This window comes from Vidua macroura, chromosome 29 (genome assembly GCF_024509145.1).
Source record: "Vidua macroura isolate BioBank_ID:100142 chromosome 29, ASM2450914v1, whole genome shotgun sequence".
In the NCBI taxonomy this organism is placed as follows: Eukaryota; Metazoa; Chordata; class Aves; order Passeriformes; family Viduidae; genus Vidua; species Vidua macroura.
Window position 1 is genome coordinate 1,476,181 of NC_071599.1, and position 17,894 is coordinate 1,494,074.

Sequence of the window (17,894 nt, forward strand, 5' to 3'; positions counted from 1 at the left end):
CATCGGGGGAGATAAACGCGATCTGCAGTGTCAGGAGCGGGAGAAATCTGATTTTTCCCTGGATTGTGGGAAGTGGGGATGAGCAGCAGAAGCCGGGAAACTTCCCGAACCGGGCTGGGGGGACGCTGCCCCCACCTGTGGTCATGGAAAAGCCGCAATGAGCACAGGGAGAACCAGCCCAGCTCATCTGGGCGCAGGGAGGGGCAGGAAATAATCGCATCTCTTATCAGCAGCCTTATCTTATCAGCCGCAGCTTTGTGTCCTCCCGGCCAGGCTCAGCACGGGAATTTCGAGCTCTCCCAAACGTTCATTTGCTGTGGTTTCTGTGGGATTCGCTCATCTTGGGGGGGGGGAATTAGGAACTGGGTTTGATGATTGGAAATGGCGCTGAGTGTTAAATTCTCCCAGAGAATTCCAGGATTATTTGGGTTCGGAAATCTCACAGATATTAAAGGGACCTTTCAGAGAATTCCAGGATTTTTGAGGCTGGAAAATCCCCCCCAGGATCATCGAGTCCAAGATGGGAGCAATCCCGCCCTGATCCCCAAACAAACGTCCGGGAATTAAACAGGGGCGAGCGCTCCAAATCTCCCCGGGCAGGGAGAGGCATTTTCCCGTTTCCAGGAAGAATTTCCCCAGATTTCCCACCCTGAGCCTCCCCTGGCAGAGCGTGAGGCCGTTCACTCTTGTCGTGGCCCTGTTCCTGGGGTCAGATCCCAAATCCCTCCCGGCAGACCCGAAATTGCCCCGGGATCTCCTCCAGGCTGAGCTGCCAAACTCCAGTGCCTGGGTCTGTCCCCGTTCCTGGGGATGCCCTGAGCGGCTCCCCGAGCTCATCCCGGTGTCCCCGAGCTGCCAAACTCCAGCGCCTGGGCAGAGCCCGCTCCGGGAGGCTGCGGGACCACCGCGGGATGCCCGGGAGCCCCCGGCTGAGCCCTGGGATGGGGATGGCCCTGGCAGGAGCAGGAGCAGGAGCGGGTTTGGGGGTGCCCGGGCAGGGGCCCGGCTCGGCGGAGGCCGCTGCGGGTGCGTTGCAGCCGTTCCGTGCGGAGCGAGGCCGGGATCAGCCGGGGCCGGCGGGGTTTGAGGCTTGGGGAGCTGCAGGGAGCAGCAGATTTGGGCCCAGATTGGCGGCGGGGAGGAGGAAAGAAGCCGCAGCGCCGGGCTGGCACCTCCCAAGCGCTGGGCAGCCCCTCCCTGGGCTTGGCCCCGCTCCCCCCACCCTCGTGCGGGGATAAAAGGCCCCCGGCAGCAGCCAGGGCACGGCACAGCCGCTCAAGCCCCGAGACAGCAGCAGCTGCCCCTCAGCTCCAGCTCCTCCGCCGCCGGCACCGCGACCCCCAAAGCTGCAGCCATGGGTAAGGGACCCCCGCGGCCTCCCGGGGGCTGCGGGGATGGCCCGGGCACAGCTGGGCACAGCTGGGCACAGCTGCCTTTGTGCCCCGGGCACGAGGAGGGGGCTGCGGCCGAGCTCTGCCCGCGGGGCCGCTGCTCCCGGAGCTTCTGCGGGGCCTTGGGGGGCTCCGGGGGGCCGGGGGCCGTGCCCTGCCCTGGGACCCGGGGTGCAGAGGGATTGGCCGTGCTGGAGCTTCCAGCGTGTCCCGGCTCCGAGTGACAGCTCTGTCCCGATCCTGTCCCGGCTCACGGTGACAGCTCTGTCCCGATACAGGCTCACGGTGATAGCTCTGTCCCGGCTCACGGTGACAGCTCTGTCCCGATACAGGCTCAGGTGACAGCTCTGTCCCGATCCTGTCCCGGATCACGGTGACAGCTCTGTCCCGATACAGGCTCACGGTGACAGCTCTGTCCCCGTCCTGTCCCGGTTCACGGTGACAGTTCTGTCCCGATCCTGTCCCGGCTCAGGGTGACAGCTCTGTCCCCGTCCTGTCCCGGCTCACGGTGACAGCTCTGTCCTGTCCCGATACAGGCTCAGGGTGACAGCTCTGTCCCCGTCCTGTCCCGGCTCAGGGTGACAGCTCTGTCCCCGTCCTGTCCCGGCTCAGGGTGACAGCTCTGTCCCCGTCCTGTCCCGGCTCCGGGTGACAGCTCTGTCCTGTCCCGATACAGGCTCAGGTGACAGCTCTGTCCCGATACAGGCTCAGGGTGACAGCTCTGTCCCCGTCCTGTCCCGGGTCACGGTGACAGCTCTGTCCCCGTCCTGTCCCGGCTCAGGGTGACAGCTCTGTCCCCGTCCTGTCCCGGCTCCGGGTGACAGCTCTGTCCTGTCCCGATACAGGCTCAGGTGACAGCTCTGTCCCCGTCCCGGCCGTGCTCGGTCCCGTCCCCGCGGTGGGGAGGGGTCCCCGCGGGCTCAGGTGTCCCCAGCAGGGCTCGGCCCCGCGCTGTCCCCAGGGTCCCTCTCCCGCAGCCGGGAGGTGGCAGCGCCACGCCGAGCGCTCGCCACGGGTCCCCAGGGAGGGCCGGGGTGGCCCCGAGGGTGGCGCCGGGGGTCGCTGGGGTGGGAGGGACCCTCTGGAACGGGACCGGGGCGCGGGGCCCGGGCCGGGCTCACGGCGTCCCCTCTGCTCCCCAGACAGGTGCAGAGCTCCGTGCTACGAGTACCCGTCGTGTCCCGACGTGCTGAAAGGCGAGTGCTGGCCACGGGGCTGGGCTGGGATCGGGATTTGGGCTTTTTGGGGTCCCCCTGAGCCCCGTGCCGAGCGCCTTTGCCAGGAGTGCCGGAGATTCCTCCTGGTCGCTGCCGGGTCAGGAGCGGCCCCAGGGCTGCCCGGGGGGAGCTGGGGGGAATCGCAGCCCCCCGAAAGCGCCGGCGGTCACTTGTGAGAGCTGCCCGGAGCTTTCCCCGTCCCGTCTGGGGCTTCCCGGCGTGGTCTGAGCGCGCTTTTGTGTCGCCAGCCCCGAGGGAGGAGGTCGCCTACGTGACCTGCACCTACAGGTCCACCTGCATCGACCAGCCCGATTTCCTGGCCACCGTGGACCTCAACCCGCGCTCCTGCCACTACGGCCAGGTACCGGCACGCCGGGCCCCGGGGGGCGGGATCGGGGCCGGGGCCGCGCTCCCCGAGCCCCGCGGGGCCGCCCGGGGAGCTCTTTGTGCCCGGGAAAAAAAGCGAGGAAAACCTTTTCCAGGTCCCCTCTGATCCCGGGGCCGCTCCCAGCCCCTCTCCAGAGCCCCCCAAAGCCCGGGGCGGCTCCCAGCCCCTCTCCAGAGCCCCCCAAAGCCCGGGGCCGCTCCCAGCCCCTCTCCAGAGCCCCCCAAAGCCCGGGGCCGCTCCCAGCCCCTCTCCAGAGCCCCCCAAAGCCCGGGGCCGCTCCCCGCGGGGCAGTCCCGGCTCGGCCCGGCCTGAGCTGCCTTGGCCGTGCCCAGGTGATCCACCGGCTGCCCATGCCCAACCTCAAGGACGAGCTGCACTGCGCGGGCTGGGGCCCCGCCTGCGGCTGCTTCGACAGCGGCGCCGCGGCCAAAAGGACCAAGCTGGTCCTGCCCTGCCTCATCTCCTCCCGCATCTACGTGGTGGATGTGGGCTCCCAGTGCCGGGCGCCTCGGATCTGCAAGGTACGGCCGGGGCCAGCCCGGGGCGGCAGCGAGGGACGGAGGGGGAACGGCGGGGGCAACCGCGAGGGAGGGAGGGAGGGAGGGATGGAAGGGTGGATGGATGGATGATGGAGGGATGGATGGAAGGGATTGGATGGGTGGATGGATGGATGGATGGATGGATGATGGATGATGGATGATGGATGATGGATGGATGATGGATGGATGATGGATGATGGATGGATGGATGGGTGGATGGATGGATGGAAGGATGGATGGATGGATGGATGATGGATGATGGATGGATGGATGATGGATGGATGGATGGATGGATGGATGGATGGATGATGGATGGATGGAAGGAAGGGATGGAGTCTGCGATGCCGGGGAAGGCGCCGGGCAGGCGGATGCTGACATTTGCGCTGATTTTTGCAGATGATCGAGCCCGTGGATGTGTTCTGGAAGTGCAACAAGGGCTACCTGGCTGCCACCCACCCCCTGCCCAACGGGGATGTCCTGATCGCCAACATGGGCGACCCCGCTGGCAACGGCAAAGGTGAGTTTTGCCTGCCAGAATTGCCATTCCCTGCCCCAATTGCCATTTCCCTGCCTGAATTGCCATTCCCTGCCCCAGTTGCCATTCCCCTGCCCCAATTGCCATTCCCTGCCCCAATTGCCATTTCCCTGCCCCAGTTGCCATTTCCCTGCCTGAATTGCCATTCCCCTGCCCCAATTGCCATTCCCCTGCCCCAGTTGCCATTTCCCTGCCCGAACTCCCATCCCGGGCTTCCCGCTGGGAACACGGGAGCCTGGCTTTGTCACCGCCGCGTCCCTCGTGTGTCCCAGGCGGTTTCCTGGTGCTGGACGGAGAGAGCTACGACCTGAAGGGCAACTGGGAGAACGAGTGTGAGACTCCCCCGACCGGCTGCGACTTCTGGTACAAGGCCCAGCACAACGTCCTGGTCAGCTCGGCCGGGCCGGTCCCCAAAGTGGCCGGGCGTGGCTTCAACCCCGATGACCTCAAGAAAGGTGGGGACACGCGGGTGGCACCGAGGGCAGGGCAGAGCGCGGGGCTGGCAGGGCTCGGTGCCCCGGAGCGGCCGAGTTGTGCCCCAGAGCCGGTGCCAGGCTCGGGCTGAGGATGGGCAGGGCTGGAACCCAGGGCGGGCTGGGCCGGGCTGCTCCCAAATCCTGCAATTCCCTCTGTTCTCCCCAAATCCTGCAATTCCCTCTGTTCTCACCCCAAATCCCGCAATTCCCTCTGTTCTCACCCCAAATCCTGCAATTCCCTCTGTGTTCTCACCCCAAATCCTGCAATTCCCTCTGTTCTCACCCCAAATCCTGCAATTCTCTCTGTGCTCTCCCCAAATCCTGCAATTCTCTCTGTTTTCTCCCCAAATCCTGCAATTCTTTGTGCTCTCCCCAAATCCTGCATTTCTCTCTGTTCTCCCCAAATCCTGCAATTCTCTGTGCTCTCCCCAAATCCTGCATTTCTCTGTGCTCTCCCCAAATTCTGTATTTCTCTGTGCTCTCCCCAAATCCTGCATTTCTTTGTGTTCTCCCCAAATCCTGCATTTCTCTGTGCTCTCCCCAAATCCTGCATTTCTCTGTGCTCTCCCCAAATCCTGCATTTCTTTGTGTTCTCCCCAAATCCTGCATTTCTCTGTGCTCTCCCCAAATCCTGCATTTCTCTCTGTGCTCTCCCCAAATCCCGCATTTCTCTGTGCTCTCCCCAAATCCTGCATCTCCCAGTTTCCCCTCCCCAGCTGCTGCCCTTTCCGTGCCGCTGCCCCCGGAGCCCTCCGGGGAGCGATCCCTGTCCCCGGCCGGCCCCGAGCCTTTGCCCCGGTGTCCCGCAGGGGTCTTCGGCCGCCGCCTGAACGTGTGGAACTTGTCGTGCCGCAGCCTCACGCAGTGCTTCGACCTGGGCGAGGATTCTCTGCCGCTGAACGTGCGCTTCCTGCACAGCCCCGAGGCCGCCGAGGCCTACGTGGGCTGCGCCCTGAGCGGGGCCATCTTCCGCCTCTACAAATCCTGCGAGGCGAGTGCGAGCGCCGGCAGCGGCCCCGGGGCTGCGGGGGAGCCGGCCGGGACGGGGCCGGCGGGGAGGAGGAGGAGGAGGAGGAGGAGGAGGAGGAGCGGGGACAGGGAGGGTCCGGATGCGGGGCTTGCGGGGCAGCGCGGGGATGAGCCCGTTGTGCCCGGCTCGGCTCGGCTCGGGCCGGGGGCAGCGCGGGGCTCAGCCGGGCTCGGTGTCCCTGTGCAGAGAGACAACTGGGCCGTGGAGGAGGTGATCCGGATCCCGGCCAAGGACGTGTCGGGCTGGATCATGCCCAAGATGCCAGGTTGGTGTGCCCTCGGGGCTGGCATTCCTGTTCCCTGGGCGACTTCTGCAGGCGGGCACAGCCGGCTGGGTGGCCCCGGAGCCCGGCTGGGTGGCCCCGGAGCCCGGCTGGGTGGCCCCGAATGGTGACCGAGCCCAAAGGGCGGCGCAGCCCAGGCCCGTGCGCGCTGCCGCGGTGCTGGCCGCGGCCCTGAGCCCCCGCTCTGCCCGCAGCCTTCATCGCCGACCTCGTCATCAGCCCGGACGACCGGTTCCTGTACGTGAGCAATTGGCTGCACGGGGACATCCGGCAGTACGAGCTGGCCAGGAACTGCAAGCCCCGGCTGGTGGGGCAGGTGAGGGGCAGCGCCGGGCCCGGGGGGCCGAGCGGGGCCGGCGGGGCCGCGGCCGGGGAACGCTCGTGTGCCAGCGCGGCCCTTGCAGGTGTTCGTGGGGGGCAGCATCCTGCGAGGGGGCCCCGTGAGCGTGTGCAGGGACGAGGAGCTCAAGTGCCAGCCCGAGCCGCTGGTGGTCAAGGTGAGCGGGCGGCAGGGCCGGGGCAGCCGGGCGGGACCGGGGGGAGCCTGAGCGTGAGGGTGAGCGTGCGCTCACCTGAGCGTGAGTGTGAGTGTGTGCTCACCCGAGTGTGGCTGTGAGTGTGCGCTCACCTGAGCGTGAGTGTGAGTGTGTGCTCACCCGAGTGTGGCTGTGAGTGTGTGCTCACCTGAGCGTGGGGGTGAGTGTGCGCTCACCTGAGCGTGCCTGGGGTGAGCCTGAGGCTGAGGGTGAGTGTGTGCTCACCTGAGGGTGAGGGTGAGTGTGTGCTCACCTGAGTGTGGTTCTGAGTGTGTGCTCACCTGAGTGTGGCTGTGAGTGTGTGCTCACCTGAGCGTGGGTGAGCCTGAGCCGGCTTTCACTGCCCCTGCTGGTATCCAGCCCCAATGCCCCCAGTGCCCCCAGTACCCCCAGTGCCCCAGTCCGTGTGTCCCAGTACCCCCACTGCCCCCAATCCTTTTGTCCCAGTGCCCCCAGTAAGCCCAGTCCGTGTGTCCCAGTGCCCCCAGTGCCCCAGTCCGTGTGTCCCAGTGCCCCCAGTGCCCCAGTCCGCGTGTCCCAGTGCCCCCAGTAAGCCCAGTCCGTGTGTCCCAGTGCCCCCAGTGCCCCCAGTGCCCCCAGTGCCCCAGTCCGCGTGTCCCAGTGCCCCCAGTAAGCCCAGTCCGTGTGTCCCAGTGCCCCCAGTGCCCCCAGTGCCCCCAGTGCCCCAGTCCGCGTGTCCCAGTGCCCCCAGTGCCCCCAGTAAGCCCAGTCCGTGTGTCCCAGTGCCCCCGATGCCCCAGTCCGTGTGTCCCAGTGCCCCCAGTGCCCCCAGTCCGTGTGTCCCAGTGCCCCCAGTAAGCCCAGTCCGTGTGTCCCAGTGCCCCCAGTTAGCCCAGTCCGCGTGTCCCAGTGCCCCCAGTAAGCCCAGTCCGTGTGTCCCAGTGCCCCCAGTGCCCCCAGTGCCCCAGTCCGTGTGTCCCAGTGCCCCCAGTGCCCCAGTCCGTGTGTCCCAGTGCCCCCAGTGCCCCCAGTAAGCCCAGTCCGTGTGTCCCAGTGCAAGCGCGTGTACGGCGGCCCCGCCTCGCTGCAGCTGAGCCTGGACGGGAAGCGGCTCTACGTGACCAACTCCTTGTACAGCACCTGGGACCGGCAGTTCTACCCCAGCCTGATCAAGTGAGCCGCTCCCGGCTGCCAAAGGCTGCCCGGGCCCGGGCGGGCGTGGGGAAGGGGCCGCGACCCCCTCGGGGCTGCCCCGGAGCCGCTCCCGGCGCGCTCGGGCTCGAGCGGAGCCCGGGCTGAGCTCGGCCCAAGGGGGTCCGGCCCGGCCCAGGGGGAGTTGGGGAGGGGAAAGCGGCGCCGAGCCCCTCCCGCCCGTGGGTTCGTGCCCGCGCTTCGGGACGCGGGAGCCGAAGGCGGCCCCGAGCCCCTCCCGCCGGCCCCGGGCCCGGGCGCTGCCTCGGCGCCGTCCGGAGCGGCTCCGGGCGGGCTCCGGGCGGCCCCGGGGGTCGCCGTCGCCACGAGCCGCCGCTGTCCCCGCGCAGGGAGGGCTCGGTGATGCTGCAGCTGGACGTGGACACGGAGCGGGGCGGCCTGGCCGTGAACAAGAACTTCCTGGTGGATTTCGGCAAGGAGCCGAACGGGCCGTGCTTGGCGCACGAGATTCGCTTCCCCGGCGGCGACTCCAAATCCGTGACCCTGCCCTGAGGGACCCCGGCAGCGCCGCTGTCCCCCCCCGGCAGCGCCGCTGTCCCCCCCCGGCAGCGCCGCCCCGGGCAAAGGGCGCCGGCGGCGGGACCGGGGCTCCCGGGGGGGTTCGGCCTTTGGGGTGCCCCGGGTGACGGGTTCGGTGTCCCCTGGGTGATTCTGGGCTTTGGGATCCCCTGCGGGATTCCGGCTGTGCGGTGCGCCGGGGGATTTCAGCATTTGGGCTCCCCCGGGCCATTCCCGGCCCTCCCTGTCCCTCTGTCCCTGTCCCTCTGTCCCTGTCCCTCTGTCCCTGTCCCTGTCCCTCTGTCCCTGTCCCCATCCCTGTCCCTGTTCCTGTCCTTGTTCCCCTGTCCCCATCCCCTCCCTGTTCCCCTGTCTCTCTGTCCCTCTGTCCCTCTGTCCCTGTCACTGTCCCCATCCCCTCTCTGTCCCTCTGTCCCCCTGTCCCTCTGTCCCCCTGTCCCTCTGTCCCTCTGTCCCCGTCCCCGCGCTGCTCCGCCCGGCTCTGCTTTCCCTGCAATCAATAAAGTCGTTCCCTGCATCAGCCGCAGCTTCCCGAGGCTCATTCCCGGAGAAATGCCGGGACAATCAAATCGCGGCGGGGGCTGAGGGCGGCAGCGGGGCCGGGCCGGGCCGGGCGGGGACTGCTGGAAGTGTCTGGGAGAAATTCCCGGCGCTGGTTCTTTTCCCGGGGGTTTGCTTCCAGGTGTGGATTTTATCCCTGTTTTATCCCCATTTCATCCCTTTTTATCCCTTTTATTTTATTTTTTTTCCTCTATTCCCCCTCCCCGCCCCGTTTTTCATCCCTGGGGGCTCCTGGAAAAGGTCTTGCCCAGAAATAAAGTGGGATATTTGGGATAAATCCTTCCCTGGCCCGGGTTTTTCCATGGATTCCCCATCCCTGGAATTGCCCCAGCCCCAAAATGCCCAATAATCCTTAAAAAAAAAAAAAAAAAAGAAATGGAATTTCAACTGCTGGAAGGAGAATTTTATTGGGATTTTTGATTAGAAATATCAGAGGTGATTTTTAGGAGAGGATGATCCGGAACGGGAATTTTGGGAAGCAGATGAAACCCCAGGCACCCAAAATTCCCTGGGAAAATGATGGAGAGAGGAAAGGATGGGCAAAAAATGGGAAAAATCCTGAATTTCCTGGGATCAGCGGCAGATGTTGGAGGTGCAGTCCCCATTCCCAAACATTCCCAAACATTCCCAAACATTCCCAAACATTCCCGGAATTCCCAGAATTCCCAAACATTCCCATGGGCTCACAGCCAGATGTCAGAGGTGCAGTCCCCATTCCCAAACATTCCCGGAATTCCCAAACATTCCGGGAATTCCCAGAATTCCCGTGGGATCACAGCCAGATGTCGGAGGTGCAGTTCCCCATTCCCAATTATTCCCAAACATTCCCGTGATTCCCGGAATTCCCGGTTTTCACAGCCAGATGTTGGAGGTGCAGTTCCCAATCCCAAACATTCCCGGAATTCCCGGAATTCCCGTGGGATCACAGCCAGATGTCGGAGGTGCAGTCCCCATTCCCAAACATTCCCAATTATTCCCAAACATTCCCAAACATTCCCGGAATTCCCGGAATTCCCGTGGGATCACAGCCAGATGTCGGAGGTGCAGTCCCCATTCCCAAACATTCCCAAACATTCCCGGAATTCCCGTGGGCTCACAGCCAGATGTCGGAGGTGCAGTCCCCATTCCCAAACATTCCCAATTATTCCCAAACATTCCCAAACATTCCCGGAATTCCCGGAATTCCCGTGGGATCACAGCCAGATGTCGGAGGTGCAGTCCCCATTCCCAAACATTCCCAATTATTCCCAAACATTCCCAAACATTCCCGGAATTCCCGGAATTCCCGTGGGATCACAGCCAGATGTCGGAGGTGCAGTCCCCATTCCCAATCATTCCCAAACATTCCCGGAATTCCCGGAGTTCCCGTGGGATCACAGCCAGATGTCGGAGGTGCAGTCCCCATTCCCAAACATTCCCAATTATTCCCAAACATTCCCAGAATTCCCAGAATTCCCGGTGCTCACAGCCAGATGTCGGAGGTGCAGTCCCCATTCCCAGACATTCCCAAACATTCCCGGAATTCCCGGAATTCCCGTGGGCTCACAGCCAGATGTCGGAGGTGCAGTCCCCATTCCCAAACATTCCCGGAATTCCCGGAATTCCCGTGGGCTCACAGCCAGATGTCGGAGGTGCAGTCCCCATTCCCGGAATTCCCGGAATTCCCGTGGGCTCACAGCCAGATGTCGGAGGTGCAGTCCCCATTCCCAAACATTCCCGGAATTCCCGGAATTCCCGTGGGATCACAGCCAGATGTCGGAGGTGCAGTCCCCATTCCCGGAATTCCCGGAATTCCCGTGGGATCACAGCCAGATGTCGGAGGTGCAGTCCCCCCCCGGGTAGCGCACCTCGTGCGCCAGGCAGGGCCCGCCCGGCTCCTTCCCGAAATCCAGCAGGAATTTGGGATTCGGGGCCAGGCCGCCCCGCTCCGTGTCCACGTCCAGCTGCAGCAGCACCGAGCCCTCCCTGGAAAGGGAAAGTCGGGATCGGGAATTCGGGAATTCCCGCTGGGAAGGGCTCGGCTGGTGCCATCACAACGGAATTAATCACCCATTGGTAACCAATTAACAGCATTAAAAACTAATTACAGCCATTAATAGTGCAACAATGACAATATTGCAATAATTAATAATCAATTAATTACCATTTAACAGTCAACTAACAACCATTGAATTATCGATTGATCACCAATTAAAGACCAATTAATAACGAGCAATCAATAATAACCGGTAACCAATGATAACCAACCCTGATCAATACTCACGTGATCGGGCCAGAGTAGAACAGCTGGTCAATAACCAATATCATCAGATCAATAACCAATAACCAATAATCAATACTCACGTGATCGGGCCGGGGTAGAACAGCTGGTCAATAATCAATATCATCAGATCAATAACCAATAACCAATAATCAATACTCACGTGATCGGGCCAGAGTAGAACAGCTGGTCAATAACCAATATCATCAGATCAATAACCAATAACCAATAATCAATACTCACGTGATCGGGCCGGGGTAGAACAGCTGGTCAATAATCAATATCATCAGATCAATAACCAATAACCAGCTGGGTGATCAATAACCAATAACCAGCGATCAATACTCACGTGATCGGGCTGGGGTAGAACAGCTGGTCAATAACCAATATCATCAGATCAATAACCAATAACCAATAATCAATACTCACACGATCAGGCTGGGGTCGAAGTGCCAGTCAATAATCAATATAATCAGATCAATAACCAATAACCAATAATCAATAACCAATGATCAATACTCACGCCACCAGCCCAGGGTGGAACTGCCGGTCCCAGGCACTGAAGAGCGAGGCGTTAACCAAATCAATAACCAATAACCAATGATCAATAACCAATAACCAATAACCAATGATCAATAACCAATAACCAATAGCCAATAACCAACAACCAATAACTGATAACCAATAACCAATAATCAATAACCGATCAATACTCACGCCACGAGGCCAGGGTAGAGGTGCCGGTCCCAGGCGCTGAAGAGCGAGGTGCTGACCAAACCAATGACCAATAACCAATAACTGATAACCAATAGCCAATGACCAATAACCGATAATCAATAACCGATAACTGATAATCAATAACCGATAACTGATCAATACTGACGCCACCATGTCGGGGTAGAACTGCCGGTCCCAGGCGCTGAACAGCGAGGTGCTGACCAAACCAATGACCAATAACCAATAGCCAATAACCAATGACCAATAACCAATAACCGATAACCAATAACCGATAATCAATAACCGATAATCAATACTGACGCCACCATGTCGGGGTAGAACTGCCGGTCCCAGGCGCTGAACAGCGAGGTGCTGACCAAACCAATGACCAATAACCAATAGCCAATGACCAATGACCAATGACCAATAACCAATAACTGATAATCAATAATCAATAACCAATAATCAATACTCACGCCACCATGTCGGGGTAGAACTGCCGGTCCCAGGCGCTGAACAGCGAGGTGCTGACCAAACCAATGACCAATAACCAATAACCGATAACCAATAACCAATGCTCAATAACCAATGATCAATAGCCGATAACCGATAATCAATAACCAATGATCAATACTGACGCCACCATGTCGGGGTAGAACTGCCGGTCCCAGGCGCTGAACAGCGAGGTGCTGACGTAGAGGCGCCGCCCGTCCAGGCTCAGCTGCAGCATCTGCGGCCCCCCCTGGATCCGCTTCCCCTGCAGCCGGAGAAACCGCAGTGAGCACGGAACTCCGGGAATCCCGGGAATGTTTGGGAATGTTTGGGAATGTTTGGGAATGGGAACTGCACCTCTGACACCCAGCTGTGAGCCTGGAATTCTGGGAATAATTGGGAATAACTGGGAATGTTTGGGAATGGTTGGGAATGTTTGGGAATATTTGGGAATGGGAACAGCAACCTCTGACACCTGGCTGTGAGACTGGAATTCCGGAAATGTTTGGGAATTCTGGGAATGTTTGGGAATAATTGGGAAAGGGAACTGCAACTCTGACATCTGGCTGTGATCCCACTGGAATTCCGGGAATGTTTGGGAATGTTTGGGAATGGGAACTGCACCTCTGACACCCGGCTGTGAGCCCGGAATTCCGGGAATGTTTGGGAATGTTTGGGAATGTTGGGAAATGGGAACAGCAACCTCTGACACCTGGCTGTGATCCCACAGGAATTCCGGGAATGTTTGGGAATGTTTGGGAATGTTTGGGAATGTTTGGGAATGGGAACTGCACCTCCCACATCTGGCTGTGAGCACCGGGAATTCCGGGAATGTTTGGGAATGTTTGGGAATGGGAACCGCTCGCTTTTGGGCGTTCCTGCCGCACTGCAGCGCTTGGAGACGAGCCAGGGAATAAAGGATGGAGACTTTGGAATTTTCCAGGAATTTTTTTTTTAGAGGATTCTGGAGTTATTTAAGGTTGGGAAAACCCCGTGGGAATCATCAAATCCAAGTTTTTTTCCCCAATTTTTGGCAGGAATTCCCTTTTCTACTTCTTTTCGTCCCATCCTCACCTCTCCCCAAAAGATTTTCCAAGAATTCCAGGGGTGAAAATTCCAGAATTTCCTCACCCCTGGGGGGTGTCCAAGAGATTTTTTTATTCCCCATCCCAGAATTTTCCATGGAAAAACCAACAATTCGTAGTTGAAGTGGGAAATCCGGGAATATTTCCCTAAATTTCATAATTCCACAATTTTTTTTCTTCCCTGAGGGGAAAATTGGGATTTCAGGGATGAAAAAAATCCAGGTGGGAACAACCACAGGAGGGATTTTTGGATGTTGGGAATTTCCAAAAAATCTGGGAAGAATCAGGGGGGGAAAAAAGTTTGGGAATCTTCACCTGGATCACGCACGGCTCCGGCTGATCCTGCAATTCCTGATCTTCCAGCACGGTCACAGCTCCCCCTTTGGAGATGCTGCCTCCCAGAAAAACCTGGAAAACCATGGGGAAAAAAAAAAAAAAAATCCATGGAAAATGGGAATGAATCCCTTCAAAACCGTGGGAATTTGGTTTCTTGGGAATTGTTCCCTCACCTGCCCCACCAGTTTGGGATTTTTGGGATCGGAGATGTCGTACTGCCGCACGTCCCCGTGGAGCCAGTTGCTGAAATACAGGAATCTGTCGTCCAGGGAAATCAGGATATCCGTGATCAGCCCTTCCCGAGGGAATTCCAGAGGAAAATCAGGGAATGGGAGCAAAGAAAATCCCCAAAAAAACCCCCCCCGCCAAGTTCCCACGTGGAAACGCCAAAAAATGGGATTGGGAGGGAGTTTGGAGGAACATCAACATCGGGAATTATTCCTGAGGGAATTCTTAGAATTCCTGAGGAAATCCAGAGCCAAATTCCAGGGATTTTATGGAGAGGAGAAAAGGATGGAGCCAATTCAGATGAGAATTCCGAGGATTTCCGTGGAACATCAACCTCGGGAATTGTTCCAAGGCTCTCCAGCATTCCCAGGATCATTCCTGAGCAAACCCAGCCTCAAATTCCAAGGATTTTCCTGGAAAATCCCACCCCCATCATGGAGCAGATCCCACTCCGGGGGTCCTTTGCTCATCCCAAAATTCTGCCTCAAAAACAAAACCCCAACATTTGGAATTTTTTGCCATTTAAGGATAGAATTCCACCAAAATCCGCTCCGGATCCGTAGGAAATTCCCAAATTCTTCCCAAATTTCTCCCACTGACCTGGCATTTCCGGGAGGAGCCATCCCTGGACTTTCTTGTTGGGCACCTCAATCACCTTCTCTGCTTCCCATTTTCCTTCCTGAGCGATGGAAAATATGGAATTATTCTCCCAAAATTCCCAAAATATGTGGAATATCCACCCCATCCGACAATCCCACGGCGATAAAACCTCGGAGATTCCCCATAAAACCCCAGCAGCAATTCCATGGAAAACCCCAGGAACTCCATGGAAAACCGCAATAATTCCACCTAAAACCCCAGGAATTCCACTTAAACCCCAGGAACTCCATGGAAAACCCCAGGAATTCCACCTAAAACCCCAGGAACTCCACCTAAAACCCCAGGAATTCCACCTAAAACCCCAATAACTCCAGCTAAAACCCCAATAATTCCACCTAAAACCCCAAGAATTCCACAGGAACATCAAGAATTCCACCTAAAACCCCAGGAACTCCACCTAAAACCCCAATAACTCCACCGAAAACCCCAGGAACTCCACATAAAACCCCAATAATTCCATGGAAAACCCCAATAACTCCACATAAAAATCCCCAATTCCCGCATTTTTCCCCCCAAATCCCGGGAATTCACCGCGTTCCTGTGGAAGCGCTGGATGTGGCCGCTGAGGGCGCAGCCCACGAAGCCCTGGGCGGCGCTGGGCCGGTGCAGGAAGCGGATTTCCAGCGGCACCGCGCCCGCGCCCAGGAATCCCATGGAAAACCCCAAGAACTCCACAGAAAACACCAAGAACTCCACCTAAAACCTCGGGAACTCCACCTAAAACCCCAATAACTCCACAGAAAACCGCAATAACTCGACCTAAAACCCCAGGAACTCCACGGAAAACCCCAAGAATTCCACCTAAAACTCCAATAACTCCACCTAAAACCCCAATAACTCTACCTAAAACCCCAGGAACTCCACGGAAAACCCCAAGAATTCCACCTAAAACCTCAGGAACTCTGGGCAAAACCCCAGAAATTCCACCTAAAACCCCAGGAACTCCACCTAAAAGCCCAGGAATCCCATGGAAAACCCAAATAACTCCACCTAAAACCCCAGGAACTCCATGGAAAACCCCAATAATTCCACAGAAAACCCCAGGAATCCCATGGAAAACCCCCATAATTCCACAGAAAACCCCAGGAACTCCACCTAAAACCCCAGGAACTCCATGGGAAACCCCAGGAACTCCACCTAAAACCCCAGGAACTCCACCTAAAACCCCAATAACTCCACGTAAAACCCCAAGAACTGGACATCAAAAGCCCCAAATCCCGGGAATTGACCGTGTTCCTGTGGAAGCGCTGGATGTGGCCGCTGAGGGCGCAGCCCACGAAGCCCTGGGCGGCGCTGGGCCGGTGCAGGAAGCGGATTTCCAGCGGCACCGCGCCCGCGCCCAGGAATCCCATGGAAAACCCCAAGAACTCCACAGAAAACACCAGGAACCCCATGGAAAACCGCAAGAATTCCACAGAAAACCCCAAGAACTCCACCTAAAACCTTGGGAACTCCACCTAAAACCCCAATAACTCCACAGAAAACCGCAATAACTCGACCTAAAACCCCAGGAACTCCACGGAAAACCCCAAGAATTCCACCTAAAACTCCAAGAATTCCACCTAAAACCTCAGGAACTCTGGGCAAAACCCCAGAAATTCCACCTAAAACCCCAGGAACTCCACCTAAAAGCCCAGGAATCCCATGGAAAACCCAAATAACTCCACCTAAAACCCCAGGAACTCCACCTAAAACCCCAATAATTCCACAGAAAACCCCAGGAATTCCACAGGAAAACATCAAGAATTCCACCTAAAACCCCAATAACTCCACCTAAAACCCCAATAACTCCACATAAAACCTCAGGAACCCCATGGAAAAAGCCCCAAATCCCGGGAATTGACCGTGTTCCTGTGGAAGCGCTGGATGTGGCCGCTGAGGGCGCAGCCCACGAAGCCCTGGGCGGCGCTGGGCCGGTGCAGGAAGCGGATTTCCAGCGGCACCGAGCCCACGCCCAGGAATCCCATGGAAAACCCCAAGAACTCCACCTAAAACCCCAATAACTCCACAGAAAACCCCAATAACTCTACCTAAAACCCCAGGAACTCCACGGAAAACCCCAAGAATTCCACCTAAAACTCCATGAATTCCACCTAAAACCTCAGGAACTCTGGGCAAAACCCCAGAAATTCCACCTAAAACCCCAGGAACTCCACCTAAAAGCCCAGGATTCCCATGGAAAACCCAAATAACTCCACCTAAAACCCCAGGAATTCCACCTAAAACCCCAAGAATTCCACCTAAAACCCCAGGAATTCCACAGGAAAACATCAAGAATTCCACCTAAAACCCCAGGAACTCCATGGGAAACCCCAGGAACTCCACCTAAAACCCCAATAACTCCACATAAAAATCCCCAATTCCCGCATTTTTCCCCCCAAATCCCGGGAATTGACCGTGTTCCTGTGGAAGCGCTGGATGTGGCCGCTGAGGGCGCAGCCCACGAAGCCCTGGGCGGCGCTGGGCCGGTGCAGGAAGCGGATTTCCAGCGGCACCGCGCCCGCGCCCAGGAATCCCATGGAAAACCCCAAGAACTCCACAGAAAACACCAAGAACTCCACCTAAAACCTCGGGAACTCCACCTAAAACCCCAATAACTCCACAGAAAACCGCAATAACTCGACCTAAAACCCCAGGAACTCCACGGAAAACCCCAAGAATTCCACCTAAAACTCCATGAATTCCACCTAAAACCTCAGGAACTCTGGGCAAAACCCCAGGAACTCCACCTAAAACCCCAATAATTCCACAGAAAACCCCAGGAATCCCATGGAAAATCCAAATAACTCCACCTAAAACCCCAGGAACTCCACCTAAAACCCCAATAACTCCACATAAAACCTCAGGAACCCCATGGAAAAAGCCCCAATTCCCGCATTTTTCCCCCAAATCCCGGGAATTGACCGTGTTCCTGTGGAAGCGCTGGATGTGGCCGCTGAGGGCGCAGCCCACGAAGCCCTGGGCGGCGCTGGGCCGGTGCAGGAAGCGGATTTCCAGCGGCACCGCGCCCGCGCCCAGGAATCCCATGGAAAACCCCAAGAATTCCACAGAAAACCCCAGGAATCCCATGGAAAACCCCAAGAATTCCACAGAAAACCCCAGGAACTCCATGGAAAACCCCAATAATTCCACAGAAAACACCAGGAATCCCATGGAAAACCCCAAGAATTCCACAGAAAACCCCAGGAATCCCATGGAAAACCCCAAGAATTCCACAGAAAACACCAGGAATCCCATGGAAAACCCCAAGAATTCCACAGAAAACCCCAAGAACTCCACAGAAAACCCCAAGAACTCCACCTAAAACCCCAGGAATTCCACAGGAAAACATCAAGAATTCCACAGAAAATCCCATGAACTCCACCTAAAACCCCAGGAATTCCACCTAAAACCCCAATAACTCCACATAAAACCCCAGGAACTCCACCTAAAACCTCAGGAACTCCACCTAAAACCTCAGGAACTCCA

General features: G+C 58.1%; 2 protein-coding genes across 2 annotated transcripts in view; one reads left to right on the forward strand and one right to left on the reverse strand.

The window, feature by feature from the left end:
- Window positions 1-911: 911 nt before the first annotated feature.
- LOC128820287 (methanethiol oxidase-like) lies at window positions 912-8,608 on the forward strand. The gene is made up of 12 exons (XM_054000941.1): window positions 912-1,026; window positions 2,369-2,587; window positions 2,857-2,969; window positions 3,329-3,517; window positions 3,932-4,052; window positions 4,343-4,525; window positions 5,356-5,537; window positions 5,763-5,841; window positions 6,054-6,175; window positions 6,264-6,356; window positions 7,411-7,529; window positions 7,898-8,608. The coding sequence occupies exons 1-12, from the start codon at window positions 912-914 to the stop codon at window positions 8,058-8,060; spliced, it is 1,698 nt and encodes a 565-aa protein (XP_053856916.1). The 3' UTR covers window positions 8,061-8,608.
- A 428-nt stretch (window positions 8,609-9,036) lies between these two features.
- Window positions 9,037-17,894, reverse strand: part of LOC128820482 (methanethiol oxidase-like) — a 16,708-nt gene continuing 7,850 nt past the window's right edge. Inside the window, 5 exon segments of the mRNA XM_054001256.1 lie at window positions 9,037-10,613; window positions 12,264-12,382; window positions 13,518-13,610; window positions 13,712-13,833; window positions 14,367-14,445. Coding sequence (XP_053857231.1) covers window positions 10,451-10,613; window positions 12,264-12,382; window positions 13,518-13,610; window positions 13,712-13,833; window positions 14,367-14,445 — 576 coding nt within the window. The 3' untranslated portion in view covers window positions 9,037-10,450.

Bases quoted from the DNA above. Each gene is read 5' to 3' on its own strand.
- LOC128820287 (XM_054000941.1), top strand. From the start codon at position 912: ATGCCCGGGAGCCCCCGGCTGAGCCCTGGGATGGGGATGGCCCTGGCA. The intron at 5,538-5,762 runs GCGAGTGCGAGC...GTCCCTGTGCAG, and splicing joins GCCTCTACAAATCCTGCGAG to AGAGACAACTGGGCCGTGGA. The intron at 7,530-7,897 runs GTGAGCCGCTCC...GTCCCCGCGCAG, and splicing joins TTCTACCCCAGCCTGATCAA to GGAGGGCTCGGTGATGCTGC.